This window comes from Calidris pugnax, unplaced genomic scaffold (genome assembly GCF_001431845.1).
Source record: "Calidris pugnax isolate Ruff unplaced genomic scaffold, ASM143184v1 scaffold38, whole genome shotgun sequence".
Lineage (NCBI taxonomy): Eukaryota > Metazoa > Chordata > Aves > Charadriiformes > Scolopacidae > Calidris > Calidris pugnax.
Window position 1 is genome coordinate 18,843,012 of NW_015090995.1, and position 19,739 is coordinate 18,862,750.

The 19,739-nt window shown below is 42.2% G+C and overlaps 1 protein-coding gene across 1 annotated transcript in view; it reads left to right on the top strand.

Annotated features, from left to right (window-relative positions):
• Positions 1 to 1,105: 1,105 nt before the first annotated feature.
• FGF13 (fibroblast growth factor 13) overlaps positions 1,106 to 19,739 on the top strand; it is a 132,243-nt gene continuing 113,609 nt past the window's right edge. Inside the window, exon 1 of the mRNA XM_014955327.1 lies at positions 1,106 to 1,273. Within this exon, the coding sequence (XP_014810813.1) occupies positions 1,108 to 1,273 (166 nt within the window). The 5' untranslated portion in view covers positions 1,106 to 1,107. The remainder of the gene's footprint in view (positions 1,274 to 19,739) is intronic.

Sequence of the window (19,739 nt, forward strand, 5' to 3'; positions counted from 1 at the left end):
TAGCCCAGCCTATCAATAGCTGCTTTCCTGATTGTTGGAATTTTACTTTCCCAGTCTTTGGACTTTTTTTATATTTTTTTCTATAGAGTTGGAGAATCTCAGCCTGGTTTTGGCAGTGGTTTTGTATCTCTGCATCACACTATAAATATCTAGCAGTGGTTGGAGACTGCTTTTTGAAAAAGCGTTTAATTTTTGTTCTTGAGAGATGATCTGTGCCTTAAAGCTGTAAGCTGAGGAATCTCACTATCTCCGTTATTAAGGCTCCATTTCTTAGATAGTGGAAAAGTGTTTAAATTCTTTCTGGTAATATAATAGTTTGAAGTAGCTGGAGCTTTCTGCATGCTGTATATTTTATCTTTTTACTGTTTAATAGTCTGACCCCATTCAGAAAACATTTCAGGCTGCATATCATTTATATTATTAACGGCAGTATTGATTTATAAGATCAACTTGAAAAAATGTCTTGCTGTTTTACAAGAAAACCATCCAAAGGATTAATGTGCTTTCTCTTTGTACATCTACTCTCCTACCCATTGAAAATTATGACCAAGTGAAATGTCGTTGGGTTATCATCCTTGCTCTAAGGAACCGTGTGTAATTACATACCCTGATAAAAGCGCCTTCTTTTGACTTTGGGGAATAGATACACTGATGTTGTGTTACCTGCAGATGTGGAATGATTACTCCCTGGTGTTCACATGGAGATTGCCTGTGGCTGGGCAATAACAGCATGCTGTGTTTGCTTTTCTTCTTAGTCTGCATGCAGAATATAGATATAGGTGCTATAGGAGAATAAAGCTAAGACATAGGAGAGAACCTTGTTGCTTTTTGGAGCTGGATGTTATTCTACTCTTTATTAAAGCTGCATGAAACAATATAGAGTGTTGATGTTAATGAGAAGCATTGTTTATAAAAGTAAATATTATCCCCACCCTTCTACCACCATGACTAAGATACTCTGCACTTTAAATTCGATTTTCTTTCCTATACACCTTTCTTCCCCTCCTTTCTTTTCCCCACCCTGACATTATGTAGTTGATTTAATTCTCTAGATTGCTTTCCTCAAGCTCTAACTTGAGTTCATTTTGTTATGTGGTGACCACAGTTATGGATGACGCTCCCCCTGGCACACAGGAGTACATTATGTTACGGCAAGATTCGATCCAATCTGCGGAATTAAAGAAAAAAGAGTCCCCTTTTCGTGCTAAGTGTCACGAAATCTTCTGCTGCCCACTGAAGCAAGTGCACCTCAAAGAGAACACAGAGCCGGAAGGTTTGTGGCACTATGGATCCATGTTCTGTTCGTTTCTTTTTTATTTTTTTTTTTTTTTTTTTCCATGTATGTCCCTAGAGTGTGCTGTGTGTTTCCCAGCCTGTGTCGGTGCAGGCAGCGTGATGCACTCCATGTCCCCCTTTGCTTGCCTGTTAGTGTCTGGTTCGGCTACCACGGGACACGATAATATGAGCCATGTACAGTATCATTCTAGGCAAGAAGTAAAGCGACGCTGCTTTTTTTCTTAAATAAAGTCTGTCTGTTTCAGCTCTCATCATTACACACTGCCCTTTTTTTGGCTGCCGAAAGTTGCTTGCTACTTAAACAGCATCAATTCCTAGTCGATTCTTTCCAGTAAAACATTCCTCAAGCTGCACTCTGCTGCAAATCTGGCACTTAAGAACTGGGATTCGGCTTGTCCCCGACACCTTTCACTCCATAAGGCTTCTGCATAGCGCTAGAGAATGCTCATGGCAGCTGTACCTCGGGGAAGCAGGACAAAGTCTGTTTGTAATGCACGCCCGGTTGCATTTTGGAAACTGAAATGCATGCAGAGCAGAAAAACACCAGTAGAATGTTTTCCTTTTCAGATAAAGCAAAGGTATGGTCTGTTCTAATGCTGTGTTTGCTAATATGAAATTACTAATGAGGTATCTATATCTTAATTTGTCTGTCTAGCGTACATAAGATTAAGGTATTATATATTTTTTAATATTTTCTCTCACTGTTCCTTATGTGTTTTGCGTTACTGCCTTTTTTCATATTTTTCTCTTACTGTTCCTTATGTGTTTTGCGTTACTGCCTCATATTCCACATGGTAAGCCTTCTACTTTTTGCATAAGCTCCCGTATCTGCCAAGACAAATAATGCTGCTGCCGGTAGATGTATTTTAAGGTGAAATATTCAGGGCTGGATTCTGCCACAATTGAGTCTGCGGGAATGGCAAAGTGGGGAGGTTGGAGTCCTTCCTCACAAATCACTTCTGTTATTCTCTGTGTAATGATGGCCATCGGTTGCTGAGCTGTCACTATTAGCCCAAAATATTCAGCCAATTTGCTTTCTCCTGTCACATACCTCAAATTTTGCATGAATGTTCTTTGTACCGCTTTTTCGGAGATCCGCGTCTTCTATTTAAAAAATATTTTATTAAAATAGCATTTCTTTCTCATCTCACCAGAAATACTAAGTCTGACACAAACACTGATAGAAGGTGTGGGGAGAGGTTCTTTGTTTCAGTGATGAGATAACCGAATATTACAATTGGGTTTTGAAACCACAAAGTCTAATTTTTCTCTCAGTCCTGGGGCTGACTCGCTAGAAGTCATGATTTTATAATTCTGAATTCAGTAAACACGAAGGAAAGATGAATCCCATACCACTCTTCTGGATTAGCAAATACAGTGAATTTCCTATTATCTGTCTGGGTTTGTGTTGCTCATGCGTGAATTATGAGCCCAGAACTGTTCGTCTCAAGCTCCTCTAGGAAGATGGTGACAACTGAGCTACTAGAGGTGCTTAGGATCCTCAGGAGGTGACATGGGATGAAATGAAAGGTTCCACTTGAGCCAAAACTTGTCATCGACTCACATGCTGTATTTCAATTTTTCCGTGTGCTCATGTGTAACTCCAGCAGAAGCTGGTGGTCTCATTTCGGTGGAACTTCTACTGGGAGCTGGATTCCTCTTGGGGACTAGCTCTTACCTAGGTCTGATCATTTTCAGTGAATAAATCAACAATTTACACGTCGGTGATGGTGTGTAATGTTCAAGAGGAACAAGGGAAGCGGAGTTGTGCTGAGCCTTTTACCTCCAGAGCGTGAGTCTCCTGGGAACTTGGTTTGGTTCAATGTGAAGGAATTCAGAATCTGCTGGGAGAAGCTTGCAAGGTCTAAGTGAAGACCTGGGGAGCATCAGTTCTGCTGTATTGTCACCTGGAAGCCAACAGTTGCTCTTCTTAGGTTCTCCATAAATCTACGTACTGTCTCCTCCCAACAACAGCTGTGTTACACCTTCCTCCATGGCATATGGTATTGTTAATCATTCTTTCTGAAAATGTTTAGCTCTGAGAGGAAAACTTTTCATCTTTTACTGCAGTATACAAGGATGAATGTCTCTTCCCCTTCCCCTTTTTATCCCTCCTCCTCTCCTCCAGGAATTTTGCATTAGTAGACAGGGCTCAAGAAGCTATGGCCCTATTGACCCATCCCACAACCATCTGAGTTGATGGGAATTCATAGGGGTATCCAGTTTTATTGTTGTGTGATTTCTCTATGTGTTTCTGTGAAAGATGCTGCCTCTGTCATGAGAGGGGAAAATGCTTATTTAGGAGTCATCTTAATCTCTATCACAGCTTAAATTCCCTGGGCTACACTGGGCTTTCTTCAAAATCTTAAGAATTGCCTGGCAATGGTGTTAGACCCACCGGAAGACTGACGTGTGTCATCCTCAGTGATTTATTGGCGAGAGGCTTGAAAAATTTTGAGTGTGAAGTAATCTGGACTGTGTTTTCAGTGCAAACACTAAAACAGTCCCCCGAAGTTAATGGAGTGGCTGAACCAAACCCTACCTGAATACCTTGTAGAGTGAACCCAGAGTTAACAGCTCAACTGTGCTGTGAGGATGAATGAAAATAAATGTTTAAACCTGCTACTGCAGCATGATTTACACATTTTTGAAGGTACTGGAAAGTATGAAGCTATTAGGAAAGCTCTCCAAGTAAAATGTCATAATGGAAGTTTTATGGAAAAATTACAGACTTGAGAGACTCTGCAGAGAGTATTAAAAAAATGTACCTTTTTTTATCTGCTGAGTAATGACACGGGAACACATAGTAAATCCTGCTTGTTTCTAAATTTGCAGCTCTGTGTCTAAATATTTCACTTAGATGATGGATTTCTTCTCTCCACTTTATAACCCCTTTCATAGAGGGTTGACGCTTGAGGAATCTCACTTAACACTTTAGAATTTGAACTCCCTAGGGATGTATATTGATACCAGGTAAAAGATTTTCCTGGCTTTTTGTAGGAGTGTTTGGGCAATGTTCTACTATTTGCTGAAAGGCTTAAATACCACCTCACTCTGGTACCTGAACCAGATGGCCCATCATTTCTCGTATCTCAGGCCCATTTTTAAAAGCAAGGGAAGGAATGAGAAAATTAGATCTGTGTTTCCTAAATTAACCTGTCTTGGTTGCCTGTTCTTTTTCTGACACCCTGCCTGGCTGCTTACGATGTTATCTTTTTTCACAGCACTCAAATGCCTCAAATATTCCTTAATAGAATAGGTCCAGGGCCAGTACATTTGATATCAACCTGGAGGACCCCTAAAAAGGTCCTTAGTCCAGTAACTACAGCAAGGACAGACTTTTTTTTTTTTTTTTTTTTTTTTTTTTTTTTTTTTTTTAGTGGAAGGAAGGAGGCAAACAATAGAAAATCACAACGATTTTATCTTCTGACAATGTGGATATTCCCATTTGGGTCCAGTGCCAGCAGGGTGATGTCTGTCAGTCCGGATTTCAGTTCAGAGAGGATGCTGCCTCTCCTTGTGCTGCAGGAAACTTTGGACCACGTTAGAAGATGAACTGCTGCTTTATTCTGCATCCTTCTGGCTTTGTTTTGTCAAAGTCATTCTAAGGTTTACAATGTGGTAGATCTCTCAAATGTAATAAAACAAGCAGAGCTGACATCCTTACCTGGATGCGAGGTCCTGTGGGCATTGGGCATTGTTTACAGTTACATCCAAGCGGCAGCAAAGTACAGGGTGTTTTTGCAGCTTCCCCTCCAGCCAGGAATACTCTGTGAGCAGGAGAAGGGCCATCTGAAGTACATTTCGCAGCTATTTGTTCTCTTAAATAGTTTAAACATAAGCTGCTGCTATCTGTATAAAACATGGTTACATAAAAAAGAAGTCTGCTCCCGGAAAACTAATTTGAGTTGTATTATTACATCCAGAGGAGGGAATATAATGAGAGAAATGTTTTTTAAAAACACCCATTGGTTAGTCACAGTCACATAATCAAGAGTCTTGGCCTCTTGCCCACCGTTCTGTTTTCACGTGGTGGGGTTTTTTTTGCCTTTTTTTTTTTTGTTAACATTTAGTCTCCCTCCGGGCATACATAACCTTTTTACACAGAAAAGCAGACAAGCATGGCAAAATATGTATTGGGAGAGGGAAATCTGGGGATAGCAGCTGGTAATGAGGAAAGGCAGCTTTCCTCAACCAACAGGAAATCTGATTAGATAGAAAATGTTAAGGATGCTAATGTGAAACAAGCAGCTTTGCCGTTGCCCTTGACAATGGCTTGTTATCTTCATCCCTAGCAGTGGGATGAGTGGCAGAGCCAGTCCTGGGGGCGAGGAAGAGGTAGGACATTTAAACACATGATGTGGGAGGCTGGCTCTTCCGCCTCCTCCATGTGCACACACGGTTTTGTCTCACCAGCCAAATTTCAGAGCCTTTCTGTTGTCATACTGACTGTCCCCTTGGCGCTCCAAGCGTCGTGTCACCACTGGTAGTACTTGGCACTCTAATTATACACTTTTCTTCTAGACCAAATCAGTCCTGTTAGCCCAGCTCCCTTATTTAATTATGTTAATACACGTACATTTCTGCATTTTAGAGGAGAATAAGAAAGAAGAAGGGGGAGGAGGACCTGTATTTGAAATCGTGGAGAACCGCAAGATGTTTTTTAACTTTATATATTGTTCAGAACTGAAAAAGAATTTGCACTGCAGTGGGGAATAATAGAGATGAGCCATGTGAAACACAGGTATGTTCGCCTGTCCTGGTCGTGTCTGAGATGTTGAGACCCAGCACACTTGGCTGTGGGACTCCAGGTAGGAGGTTCTGCAACTGTGCTGTGGGTGCTTTGAACCTCAGATTTAACCTGGACCAACAGCCAGGAGCTCACTGGCTCATTGAACAGGGGCTCCTACTCTATTTAGAAAGTTTATCAGTGTTATGGTCTCTTGGTACTAAATGAATCACGTTTCCTAATACTTCATGGTGCTTTGTATCATGTCTTCTGCTTTCAGTGGAGGTGAAAAGTGAAGACTTGGTATACCATTTGCCATGGCTTTTGCCAACAGGAGTGTTTACCCCTTTCCTGATGCAGTTAAGCTTCTGGCCCAGAGCAGTTCATCTCAGGGAGGTCAGACAATCTGTAATTGCCTGCTGTCAAGCACTACAGCCCTCAGAGCTCACATCATCACCCTTTCCCTCAGAAAACCCTTGTTCTTGACTCAGATTTTGCCTGCACTTGAGTCCTCCTGTGGGGAGGGTGAAGCTTTCACCTTGCCTCTCCCCTGAGTCCTGGCACTAGCAAGAAGAAGGAATGAGCAATGCCTGAGCCTTGTCCAATACCAAATGAAAATAAGCTCTAAATCCTGGCTGTCTGGATGCACATGGAGCTGCTGCAGCTGAGGGACCATATCTGTAGTGAAGGATGATCTGAAAGGAGTGGCACAGACCACAAAAGCCAAAGGTCTGGAGCTGCCACTATTATAATGGCTTTTTCCCCCCAAAGAGAAGCCAACTTGAGTGATTAAGTGATAACCTTCTATTTCAGGGCATTGGGAGGCAGGGGTGACAACTGCACTCTTATTTTCTTCAGATGCTTAGTACATAAAGCAGAATAGCTCAGTCCTGTAAGTGGCTGAGCCCTCTTGCCCTGATCCTCCAAAGCCTTTAAGCACACGATTAACTTTAAACATGTGAGTGCTCCCAGCAGAGTCAGAGGGGTTGGGATGTATTTAATGAGCTTACCTGAACACAGTCTGGGCCTGGCTTGGGTTCAGGCTCAGACAGTGCAAATCCAGAGTAATTCCACCAAAATCCAAGATTTACTCAATATTTACTTGTCTGAAAATGGGATCAGAACCCTCACATAGAGCTTAATTTCAGTTCTTCTTTTCCTACTCTCTTAGGAGTTTATATGGTCCTTGTTGCTACAGCCATTCAGGATTGAACGTGCTTGTCCTCATAGCACTGCCCTGCAGTAGGGAAGTTTAATGTTTCCCACTATAAAGAGGGAAGTGAAGAATTTGACTCTCAAAACTTATTTGGGCATCTCATCAGCATTACAGTAGCACTTCTCACCGCATCAGCTGAGTGTTTGGTACCAAACTAGTATCTTTGGAAGATTTTGGGTTGTGACACTTCTAGCCACATGGAAATATAGCAGAGCTAGGAATTCAACATTTCTCCATAGATTTAAATTTGGAGTCTGGGTTTTTTTGTCTTTCTCTTCTCTGCAGCAGCCCGTGCTAGCTGAACTGCCAGCTGCCTCTAGCCTTCCCTTCCTCTTACTATATGCTTTTGCAATTGATCCATGCTTTGGCAAGGTCCACCACCAATCATAGAAAGATTTGGGTTGGTAGATCACCTTCAGATATTGGAAGGGGCTCTAAGGTCTCCCTGGAGCCTTCTCTTCTCCAGGCTGAACAACCCCAGTTCTCTCAGCCTGTCCTCACAGCAGAGGGGCTCCAGCCCTCCCAGCATCTTTGTGGACTTGCTCCAAGAGGTCCACGTCCTTCTGATGTTGGGGGCATCCAGAGCTGGACGCAGCACTGCAGGTGGACTCCAGGGTCTCAGAAGAGCCGAGCAGAGGGGCTGAATCACCTCCAATCACCAAATACCTTCCTTTCTCACCATGTAAGTTAACAAATGGCTCAGCACTAGGAGAGCCCAGGTCTGGCTGTGGTGGGAAGGGTGGTGTGGCATGGTGAGGGACAGGGGGACAGGAGCAGCCAGTGTTAACAGGTTATTAGGCTATTTCAGCTTTAGCCTAAGCTGTTCTTCTCTACCACTTCTTTCATTTTCTGCACTTTATTTATTTTTCACCAAGTTCTTGGCTCTGTGCTGAGTGTTTACACATCCGGCTGTGTGCTGCCTTATAAAAAACCATCTATTTTTAAGGTGTCTGGACATGATTTAAACAATAAGGCAGTGGTTCAGTGTTTAAAGTCCTGAGCAGGAGGCATCTAATTGTTGATAAAACATTCCTGTCAGCAGGTATTGTAATGATTCCAAAGTGTATATTGAGGAAGGCATTTAGATTTTGAAAACAAGTCACTGAATGTAGTATTTTGAATGGCTTGGCAATGTCTTTTGTTCCTGAATTCACATGTACCTGCCACCTCCCAGGAGAGAGTGTGAGAGCTTTCCTTAGGGCTTTACTTAGCTCCTGAGAGACTTGGAGATCAGTGTGTTATACACAGCCCTGATTCCTGCATCCTATTGATTTGCTTTGCTAATTCCTTTTTAACTAATACACCTGCCAGGCTATTCCTACCGGCCTGAAAAACAGACTTTTTCAAAGGTCTGTGGCTCTTGCTGTCAGCTGAACATGACCTGAAATAAGGATTACAGCTGGAAAATCCTTCTCCCTGTGTGTGCACACACCTCTCAGTCCAGGAAACAGGGTCCACACCTTAGTGTATTTGTCAGACTTAAATCTTTAGAATGGCGTAGCTGGAGGAAATGAAGATAAAATATAAGGAATAAAGGTAGCCCAGACACCCTCCTTCTGATAGAAGAAGGATTTAAAGTTTAAAAGTGCCTCTGCTCTTTCCAGGCTGCTGCCCAGGCCAGCAGCTTGCAGAGGGGCAGTTCAGATGGTGTCTGGCACTAATGGATCACAGAATGAAAGGGGTTGGAAGGGACCTCTGGAGATACCTAGTCCAACCCCCTGCCAGAGCAGAGCCACCCAGAGCAGGTTGCACAGGAACGTGTCCAGGCAGGTTGTGAACATCTCCAGAGAAGGAGCCTCCACACCTTCTCTGGGCAGCCTGTCCCAGGGCTCTGCCACCATCAAAGTAAAGAAGTTCCTGCTCATGTTGAGGTGGAACTTGTTATATTCAAGTGTGTGTTCCTCTTGTCCTATCCCTGGGCACCACTGAAAAAAGACTGGACCCATCCTCCTGACACCCACCCTTTAAGTATTTAAGTCTCTCAGCCTTTCCTTATAAGAGAAATATTCTAGTCCCCTCATTATCTTCATAGCCCATTGCTGTACCCTCTCCAGCAGTTCCCTGTCCTTGAATTGGGGAGCCCAGAACTGGCCCCAGTGCTCCAGATGGGGCCTCACCAGGGCAGAGCAGAGGGGCAGGATGACTCCCTCCATCTGCTGGCCATATTCTGCTATGTGTCCCAGGTTGCCATTGGCCTTCTTGGCCAACAGGGCACATTGATGGCTCATGGTCATCCTGTTGTCCACCAGGACTCTCAGGTCTTTTTCCACAGAGCTGCTCTCCAGCAGGTCAGGCCCTAACCTGTGCTGGTGCAGGGGGTTATTCCTCCCCAGCATCAGGAGACCGATGCTCTCCCTGCAGTCACTTCTTACCCAGTACCTTTCAGGGGAGCTGATTTTTAAGCCATAGTTCCTGCAGACGATGTCCTTTGATCAAACCTACTGTTATAAAGTACCTTTGCGTGTACTCCTGTTATTGAAACCATAGTCCCTTTTGGACTATGTTCTTTTTTGTACTAGATGCTTTCTTTAGTGCCCAGATGTTTCCTGACCTCTGTAGAGCACGGTCAGATTTCAACCTTCTAGTCATGGCTGATTTTTCCAGAGCATGCAGACCTCCCTTTTTGGGTAACCGTCCTCAGGGAGTCATCAGGTGGCTGGTCCCCAAGTCCATAGGTAAAAGATGCCCCAGGGGAGGCACTAAGAGTCCTCCCAGTTCTTTTGTCTACCTTCCCGCTTGGCCACAAGTAACAAACTGGGAATTAGGTGGTTTGTTGAACTGGGTTTTCCTGGTGGAAGAATTCGAAGGTGCAGCTGGAATTGTGAATTGTGTAATTGTTAGCCAAATTTGCACTCTGTAGCACTGGAGAAGTTTAAGTAAGTAATGGCATTAGAAGCAGTTTTAGCACTTTTATTGCAAGTCGATGGGCTTTAATTCTCGAGCTGCAGCTGGTCTCATCACTGAACAGGTCATGGCAACCTAAAGACAACTCTTATCTCTTACCTTACCTGTGTACTCTTCAAGGCAAATCTTTTATCTATGCTTTTTGCTATTTTGTGCTCATCTCAGAATAAATATTCATTATGGAGACAGAATCTGGCACTTAACATATCTGAAGTAGGACATTTAGACCAAATGAGTCACACTGGTGTTCTTTTCTCATCTCATCTCTAAAGGACTCTTTAAGAGCTTCAAAGAGTGCTCCTTGTATGGAGGAAGGCCTTTGTCTTGCTGCTTTTTCATTCCATGATTCTCCTGAGAAAGCACCAGATTTCGCTCTTCAATCTGTCCTCATTTTAAATAAGATGATGTAGTTCTTTATTAATAATGAAGGCTCTTCTTTGTACCTTATTTAACTACATGGCCCATCATAATTATTGCACGACCCTTTATCAGTGGTAACGTCTGTACTATTTAAATATTGGCCTTTGGGTTGAGAACATGCCAAATTTTTCATGCTGTTCTAGGTTAGGACAACTCCAGAAACAAGGAGTTGTTCAACTTTTTAGTTATTGCTGGAAAGTTTTTTCCTTTCCCAAGGCAATCACGTACAAAAGCATTTGGACATGTCTGTCTGGTGCAGCAGAGTGTACTGTGGAGATCCCCGAGCTACCGTCCCACATCTGGGCTGCTCAATGCAGCACCATGGTGTTGGTAATCTCAGGGATAATTAGCTCGAGTAACTCACAGTATTATGTCGTAATATGTCCGTGTTTTCTGGTACTAGAGTTAGCTCAGCCCATATCTAACTCGGGGGTTTCTGCGCTTCATTCCATCAGCCGTTCCTGCAGCTGTGATATCTCTAAATGCACAAAAGTGGTCAAGGTTCATCAGAAAGTCTATCAGACCTCTAGGATTATGTGGAAAAGAGGAGGAGCTCAGTCTTGCTTCAGTCTTAGCCTGATCTCTGTGTACTTCCTCAGCTCAGCGTTTTTCTCTCATAGAATCATAGAATGGTTAGAGTTGGAAGGGACCTTAAAGATCCTCCAGTTCCACCCCCTGCCCCGGGCAGGGACACCTCCCACCAGACCAGGTTGCTCCAAGCCCCATCCAGCCTGGCCTTGAACCCCTCCAGGGATGGGGCAGCCACAGCTTCTCTGGGAAACCTGGGCCAGGGTCGCACCACCCTCAAAATGAAAAATTTCTTCCTGAGATCTCATCTAAATCTCCCTTCTTTTCAATTTTAAACCATTACCCCTCATCCTATTGCTACACTCTCCATCTCCATTTCTTCTGTAGGCTCCCTTCAGCTACTGGAAGGCTGCTCTAAGGTCTCCCCAGAGCCTTCTCTTCTCCAGGCTGAACAACCCCAGCTCTCTTAGCCTGTCATGCTTCTCCTTATTCTGGGTGCTGCTCTGACAGAGCCATGGATGCCTTCAGAGGAAAGCTGAAGCATTTGTACAGCAGCCCATTTTATTTCAAATACGTGGTGAGCATGCCATGCAGGAATGTGGCTTAGGGACCTTCTGTGGTTGTATAAGCAGTTATCTTTTGGTGCTAGTACTTTTGTCTCTGTTTTTCATTCTTTTTTAAGTGTCCTGACCTGTAAAGCTAAAGAAATTGAAGAAGCTTTACCCAGACATCAGTGAGCACAACAGAGGTCCAAAGATTGCAAAAGGCCACAGTTTTCATAGAACACTTACGTAAAAATTATTGAATGCTTTTTCAGTAGTACCCGAGTGTTTGGGGAAAAGTCAGTGCTCAGACTATTTCATATTCAGTTTTTTTGCCCACTGGTATCCATCTACAGAGTTTTCCTGCTGTGTACAAGTTCTTTGATGTTGCCTACATGCTTAAAAAAAAACCCCAGCTTTTGTAGGACAGTGCAAAATATTTGCACATCTTATTTTTTTAAGCCAGGTCTTGTCCTTCATGACAGAAGGGTGTACTGTGCAGCAGTGGTGTTCAGGAAGACTGAGCAGGAGATTGCTGGGTATTCATCCCATGTTTGTTTCTTTCTACCACGTGTTTGAAAACACTGAGACAGATGGATCTTTTTGTTCCTGAAAGACTGAGATTACAGAAGAGGTAGGTTAAACCCCACAGGTTAAAAGTGCCACACGCCTGCAAAGGTTCTGACCCCCAGAGGTGTGTCCAGCACGTGGTTGTACATCCTCTTGAAGTGACACGATGTTCCTTGAACTCCTGCTGCGAAGAAAATGATGGCGCATTTTGGAAAAAAGGAGAAATCCTTTCTCAGGTGTCTTGGATACTCCTGATTTGAAACTGCCTGCCACAGATTTCAAGTGCACTGAATTCTTGCATTTTGGTTTAACAAGGGAAAAAATGAAGAATGCGTACAGTTTGCTGCACAGGAAGTCTTTAGGCACCAGCTGTCTTTCACACTTGACATTTCCACATTACACAACAGTCCCTTCCAGAAAGGTTATTGGTGTAGGTGTGTTAGTTCTCACTATTCTACACTATCTGGTCAAATTGAAGTCTCACAACAGAATAAAAATGTAGTGACCACTCTTCAGATTTGTGCCAGCATCATTCAACCACATTTTAATTTGTTTTTTGTGGCCCTTGGCATAGAGAAGTCAGAAGAGCCGTGGTGTATAGGGTGGTGACTGAGTGCAATGTTACACAAATATCTGAGCATCTTGATTGTTTTGCTGGAGCCTGGTACAGAAGACAAATGAAGTGACACAACTCTGCTTCCTCTTGATTGCTCTGATTGAGATTTGTGTTTCTTAAATATCTTCTAAATAACAGCTTAACCTTCCTCCTCACACTTGGTTTTTCTTCTTGTTAAAATACACCTGTCTCTGGGGTTCTTTCCTTGGATCTTGCGGAAGAGGCACGTTTCATTCCTCAGCTGTGATCCTTGCAGCCTTTCTGAGAAGGTCAGAGGCTTAGATTGAACGAGAGCCTCACATCCTTAAAGGATGAAACTAAGAGGTTTCCTCTAGAAAAGTTATTTATATCCCTGAATCAGCAGAACTTACTCCATACAGCAAGCTAGTACTTTAGCATCTATTGAAGAGACATCAATAAATGGTCATGAATCTTCTGAGGGCATGGAGGGCTCTGATGCCAGTAAACCGTGGGCTGGTGGCTTCAGGAAGAGGGGTGTTGTCACTTATATCTGATTGATCTGATTGAGATTTGTGTTTCTTAAATATTTTCTAAATAACAGCTTAACCTTCCTCCTTACACTTGGTTTTTCTTCTTGTTAAAATACACCTGTCTCTGGGGTTCTTTCCTTGGATCTTGCGGAAGAGGCACGTTTCATTCCTCAGCTGTGATCCTTGCAGCCTTTCTGAGAAGGTCAGAGGCTTAGATTGAACGAGAGCCTCACATCCTTAAAGGATGAAACTAAGAGGTTTCCTCTAGAAAAGTTATTTATATCCCTGAATCAGCAGAACTTACTCCATACAGCAAGCTAGTACTTTAGCATCTATTGAAGAGACATCAATAAATGGTCATGAATCTTCTGAGGGTATGGAGGGCTCTGATGCCAGTAAACCGTGGGCTGGTGGCTTCAGGAAGAGGGGTGTTGTCACTTATATCTCCTGCCTGCCCTTATGGACACCATTGGTTTGGAAGCTTTACCAACTTGGACTTCAATGTTGTGAAGACCACTGGGGCTGCAGAAGAAGAGTTTGCCCTGGGAGACCATCTGCAGGACAAGAATCTGGGACTGCAGTGAATGTGGTGCTAAGTTTTCTGCCTTTTGAGAAAAGCATTTAGGGCATAAACCACATTTGTGATGACCTTCAGTCTGATCTTTAACCATGCCTTTCCTCTACTCAGTCATATAGTTTTTCATTTCTGCTACAGGTGATGCCAAATATGACGCTTAATTGTGAGAGCTGTTGAAAAGGTAGTTTATTTCAGTTGTGCACCTTTGCTTAATTGGTGCCTGCTCCTGTTTCTCTCCCTCTGCACCTCCTGCTTTTTCGAGTCAGTGGTTGAAGATGTGAGTTTTGCTCCCGTTGCTTTTACCTCTGGTGAGTATCATCGTTCTCTCATTTCAGGCAGGTGGCAAAGCTGACATCAAATGTCGCTGGTGTCTCTCAATTACTGTTAGTAGAAAATATTTAAACTTCACATAAGATGTTCCCTTCTAATGATGATCTATCAGCATCAACCCAGTAGACTTCATGCGGCTGGCCTTTTTGTGATAAATTTAGATTAAATATGCTGTCAGAACAGTAGTAAGCAAAAATTTGAATGGGTCTGGAGCTGCCAAATGCAAGTAAGCACTTTCTTAAATCACTTGAATAAATTAGATAAATGTAAAAATAGCAAGAATTTTTGCTGCTTTTTGTACTAGTAACAAAGGAGCATGTTTCAGAAATTACTGTTTTAACTGAAAAGATTTTCATGTAGTGCATTTAATGATATGTGCTGTGAAATGTACAGTCAGTCTGATATGATTCTGGATATATAAAAAAAATACAGCACTAGTTTTTTCAAAGTTGAGGGAAGCTCTGAGTCAAACCAAGGTTTCCTGCTGGTGCTGAAGAACATATTCTTTATGATATGCAATTGCTACTCAAGTGGAAGTTATATATTCTCTAAAATTCACATGGATGCTCTGCTTGAAAAATGCCTTTGCCTCTTGATAGTTTCCTTCTGAATAACAGACAAGGAGGTTATTTTAAATCATTTGTCTGCTGGGTTGCTGAGCCAGCTACCTCCAAGACATAGTGATTAGCCTTGAGGAAGACTAAGCAGATGACCAAAAGGGTCCTGAATTAATGTGGGCTCCTCCTTTTTAAGAGCCATGACCTTCTAACCAAAAATTAGTAGGTTGTTTTGAAGGACGGCAATATCTCTTGCAGAGGTCTCTCTTGGCTGCTTGTTCTTTAACATACTAAGGTGCATGCTTTCCTAAGGGTGTCTGGTCTGTGTGTAAATGATAATTCTTTCAAATTTAGAATAGAGGAGAACATCTTCAGGACAAAATGGTGGCAGATGCTCAACTAGTGCAGGCTGGTACCATTGGGAGCCCTGAGAACTCTAATGAGTTGACAGGTCATGTCCACTGAAAACACTTTTGAAGATAAATGGATTTTTTATTTGCTGAAAAACGCTTCTATTCCCCATTCCTATTAATTTTAATTTAGGTACAAGTTGCAAATATTTGTGGACTAGTCATCAAGAAGAAAGGTGTGTTGAGTAGGGTGGCAAACTATGATAGGAGAATGGGTATAAAGAGGATTAAGGAGGAGAGGACAGGTTTTGAACCATAAGGCATCATGGTGCTGAGGAGGAGAGATTGATATGGGAGAAGGTGAGGCCGATGATGGGGAAGAAAAGTCTGCTAGGAGAGTGGTTAAGAAGCTGGTGGTATGGGCAGGTGATAAGAGTGCTTTTTGGAGTAACTTGTTGGCTGCAGGTGAGAGCCAAAATTGAAAAAGAGAGGGATCACTGAGCTCCGTTGAGTAGGGTGGCAAACTATGATAGGAGAATGGGTATAAAGAGGATTAAGGAGGAGAGGACAGGTTTTGAACCATAAGGCATCATGGTGCTGAGGAGGAGAGATTGATATGGGAGAAGGTGAGGCCGATGATGGGGAAGAAAAGTCTGCTAGGAGAGTGGTTAAGAAGCTGGTGGTATGGGCAGGTGATAAGAGTGCTTTTTGGAGTAACTTGTTGGCTGCAGGTGAGAGCCAAAATTGAAAAAGAGAGGGATCACTGAGCTCCAACAGACTTAGGAGTTTACTGCATTGGAGAGGAGTTGGAAGCCCCTTCTGGGTGGCAACCTGAAAGTGAGAAAAATGACCAGGAGAGGACAGAGATCTCCAAAGAAAAACAGATTAGTTACTCAGCAGCACTTTGTTTTGAGTAACATCATCTTTGTTACACCAACACCACCAGAGAAACAAAGTCTGTTCTCATTGAGTTGCTCTGCTTCACCCTCTGAAGATCTGGTCCCATGAACCGACCAGCCAGATGCACAGAACACAGCAGCTTCTTCTCTAACTCTGTGTTCAAATACCTGTACTCATGTGCATTAAATGATTTAATAATCTAAACAGTGGATTCCAACCACACAAGTGGTTGTCCATATCCTAAACATATTTATATTTAATGAGGTACATTGACTTCTGTAGACTATTGCAAATTTATATCTGATCAGGTGTCTTTATGGGCAGATTCTTTAATTTGCACATGCAAATGAAAACATGGGTGTAATCATTTATCCAAGAGATTAACTGAGAAAAATCCCAGGGCAGCACTATGACGATTTGTTCTTGATATAATCTCTCCTGTAGCAGAATTTGTACTGCCTCAACAGAACTGAAAAGGTGCCTTTTAAAAACTAATGTCTCAAAAGGGCATAGTAAAAAAAAAAAAAAAGCACAACAATCCAACATTCCTGCCAGGTTTTTTTTTAGTGGTGTGTTTTGGGCTTAGTTTTTTTTTTTTTTTAGTTTTATAGCCAACTTTTAAAGTCAGCTCATTTCCAGCAGAATGAAGTTGAGATGGATGCTTGCCGACATTTTTCTTTGTAAGTGCTTGGCCAGGCTCTTATTTATGGGTAAAATTGGAATTCAGTCATCCTGGGATGGATGAGGTGAGAGTGGTAGTTGGCTTCGGGTCAACTTACTGTCTGAGTTCTGTAATACATCCCCACAGATTTCATCCTGTACCTTTGAAAGGCACCAGTGACTTAACTTGGTGTTGCAGAGGGGTTCTATATTTAGCTCCCCTCTCTTAACAGGAGCCGTTTTCTCTTTGGTTGCCAAGTTCTCTACCTTCATTCCTTCTTTTATTTCTAGCAATCCTTCTGTATAGCCTGTGTTTCATGAGTCATTCTGTTTCCCTCTGAGCTCAATCTATTGTTGCTCTAAGAACTCCATCTTCTCTCTGTTTAGTCCTAGGGAAAGGATTCTGGCTGGAAGGCAGGAGGAGCTTGGGGAGCACCCAGTAAAATACTGTCAGCTTTTCCGTCTCCTGGAGTTGATGTCTGTGATGAGCACTTACTTTAAAGGACACAAATCTGTAGGAATGGGTTTTTTTAATAATCCGTAAGTCAAGGTTTATAAGGAAAAACATGCAAATTAAACTCACGCGCCAAATTTTTCAGGAGACTTCTCTTGCTGTAGGTTGGGCAAAAAGGAAACTTTAGTTAAAAGGTTCAGTTGTACTACTTTGATTTAGGATGGGACTCCAGGGAAGGATCAAAACAGATTGGTTCTCGCAGTTGGTAGTTTGAGCAAATTCGCAGATAGTTTAGGACTTCTTTATGGTCTTTAAAAATCTAGTGGCGACAACGTTGCAGAGTATGGGAGACTTGATGCCTGATTTCCCCGTCATTGTAATAACAAGACTTGTTATTTCTTGTGTAATATAACTTGTTCAAATTGGCATTGCCCCATTTGAAGTCAATGGATCTTGAATGTGTGAAGGGGAGGGATTGCAGGAGTGGAGTGAGTATTGGCCGAGAACCTGGCTCCTAATGCTTTCTTCTAACTTCTTGAGAGACTAAATACTCAAGGTTGATTTTATACGTGGTGCTGCCAAATGTTCTAGGAATCCTCTGCCACTCCATTAAGCTTAGCTGCAATGAAGGTCCTGTAGAGAACAAGTGATAATGGCTTTGCCTGCTTCAGCTGTTCCTAATAGCCCTTCTTCTCAGCAGTCTATTAAAAAACAAATGAGAAGGGAGGTGGGAGGAACAAGAAGAAATCTGTATGCACAAACCAGAGATTTTGTCTGGAACTGAGTCTTCTGCAGTTTGTCTTAGGAGGGAAGTGCTTTCAAGAAAGGTTTCTATTAACGAAGAAATATGGTTCACCAAAAAAAGGGTTGTGACTGTGCCATATAATCACAAGGGTCACATTTCGCCATCAACTTTGTATTGTGTAAATTGATTACTTCCATTTGGGGTCAGAATTTAGCCAAGAAGATACTTTCTACCTTTTTCTCTCAAAGTGTTTTTCTCTCTCTCTTTTCCTTGCCCTTTCCATCCTGAGCAGTTGCAGGAGTGTTTCCTGGAGTCTTCCCATAAGTACTTCTTTCATGATTCCTCACTACAAACCATCTCATCCACCATATTTGGTAATAACAAGACTGGAGGCCAAGTTGGGAAATCATCCTGTTCTTCTTGCAAATTTGTTCTAAACCTTTCTCTCTCTCTTAAAGATTGCTCTGAAGACTTATATGTCAATATATCTTCAGAGTACCTGGCTTCTTCAACAAGACTGCTTGAACTAGTAGATGTGAGAGTTTTTCCAACATTTCCAACTATTGAAATATTAGGGGAAGGAGTAGTTTGGGCATGAGTCAGGGCTTTGCATATTGAAAAACTTCAGATACTCAGGAATCGGAATCCTGGGTTGTCTGTCTATCTCAGGAAATGAGAAGTGAAGTGTAATACATACATTGCCTTCAGTCTAGGCTGAATTATCAGTCTCTTTTTCATGCTCTTTCTGCATAGGACAACTCCATCTGTGTTATTTTTAAAATCCAGGTAGTATGTTAATAGTTGATACAAAGGTCTACATTTTTTTATTCCCCTCTACCCAAAGATATATCTTTCCTTGGAATATTAAGTACTTTCTCTGGAAAAAAAAACAAAAACATTTCTCTCTAAAAAAATTTCCCCCTGGAGACAAAAACAGGAAAACCAGTGGAATCTCTTGGTCTCTTTCACTGCTAACAAGTAATCATCTCACAGGTAAAGGATGGCCAAATTTTACGTTTCCAATGCATATCCACTCAGTAAGCTCAAGTTATATTTCATATAAGCAAATACAGACTCTAAAGTCTCTTCTGCTCGTACCTCAACCGAGCATGTTCACTTTGACAGCGTTTGGCAGAGAGAAGGGTATAAATGAAAAATACAGTTACTAAGTACAAACTATAAGCAAAGGAAGGGATAGGAAATTAAAGTGTGGAGGAAAATGAAAGACAGTATACTATCCAAAAATCAGTGTAATTCCTGTGTTTAGCAGTGATTGTATTTCCTCCTTGATTGTTGGGTTCATGGACTGGAATTTAAAGGATAACAAGCAGAAACACTAGCAAACACCTTCTTCATAGAGAAGAGCCTGTTGTGCTTGCTGACTCGACTGGCATAGCTTCAGCTTTAAAAGATTCAAGGTTTATTGACTGGGTAAGCTACCCGGTGACATTAATTGCTGTTGTCCCAGGACAGTGTATTACCACTTATGGATGCGATTTCATTAAAGTAATAGACTTGGTTCTTCCTTGTACTAGGTCATTCACGTATTTTGATGGTTAGAAGGAGCCTTGCAGTGACCTTAATTATTCTTTTCAGAACGTTACATCACCTTTTAGTTCCTTTTGCACTAAGGGTAAATAAAAGTCAGGTGTAATTGAATTGTGTGCTTTCTTAGTAATTAACAAATATGTGAAATGGCTTAAGACAGTCTTGAGATTTTTTCTGTAACCTCTATACTATAATTAACTCTATTAGTGTTGAATAATGGGAGAGCCAGGAGTATGTTCTTCTTTCTCACAGTGAATGAAGGAAGATGTCAACGCAGAGACCAGATTAGGTATTCTGCACAGTAAG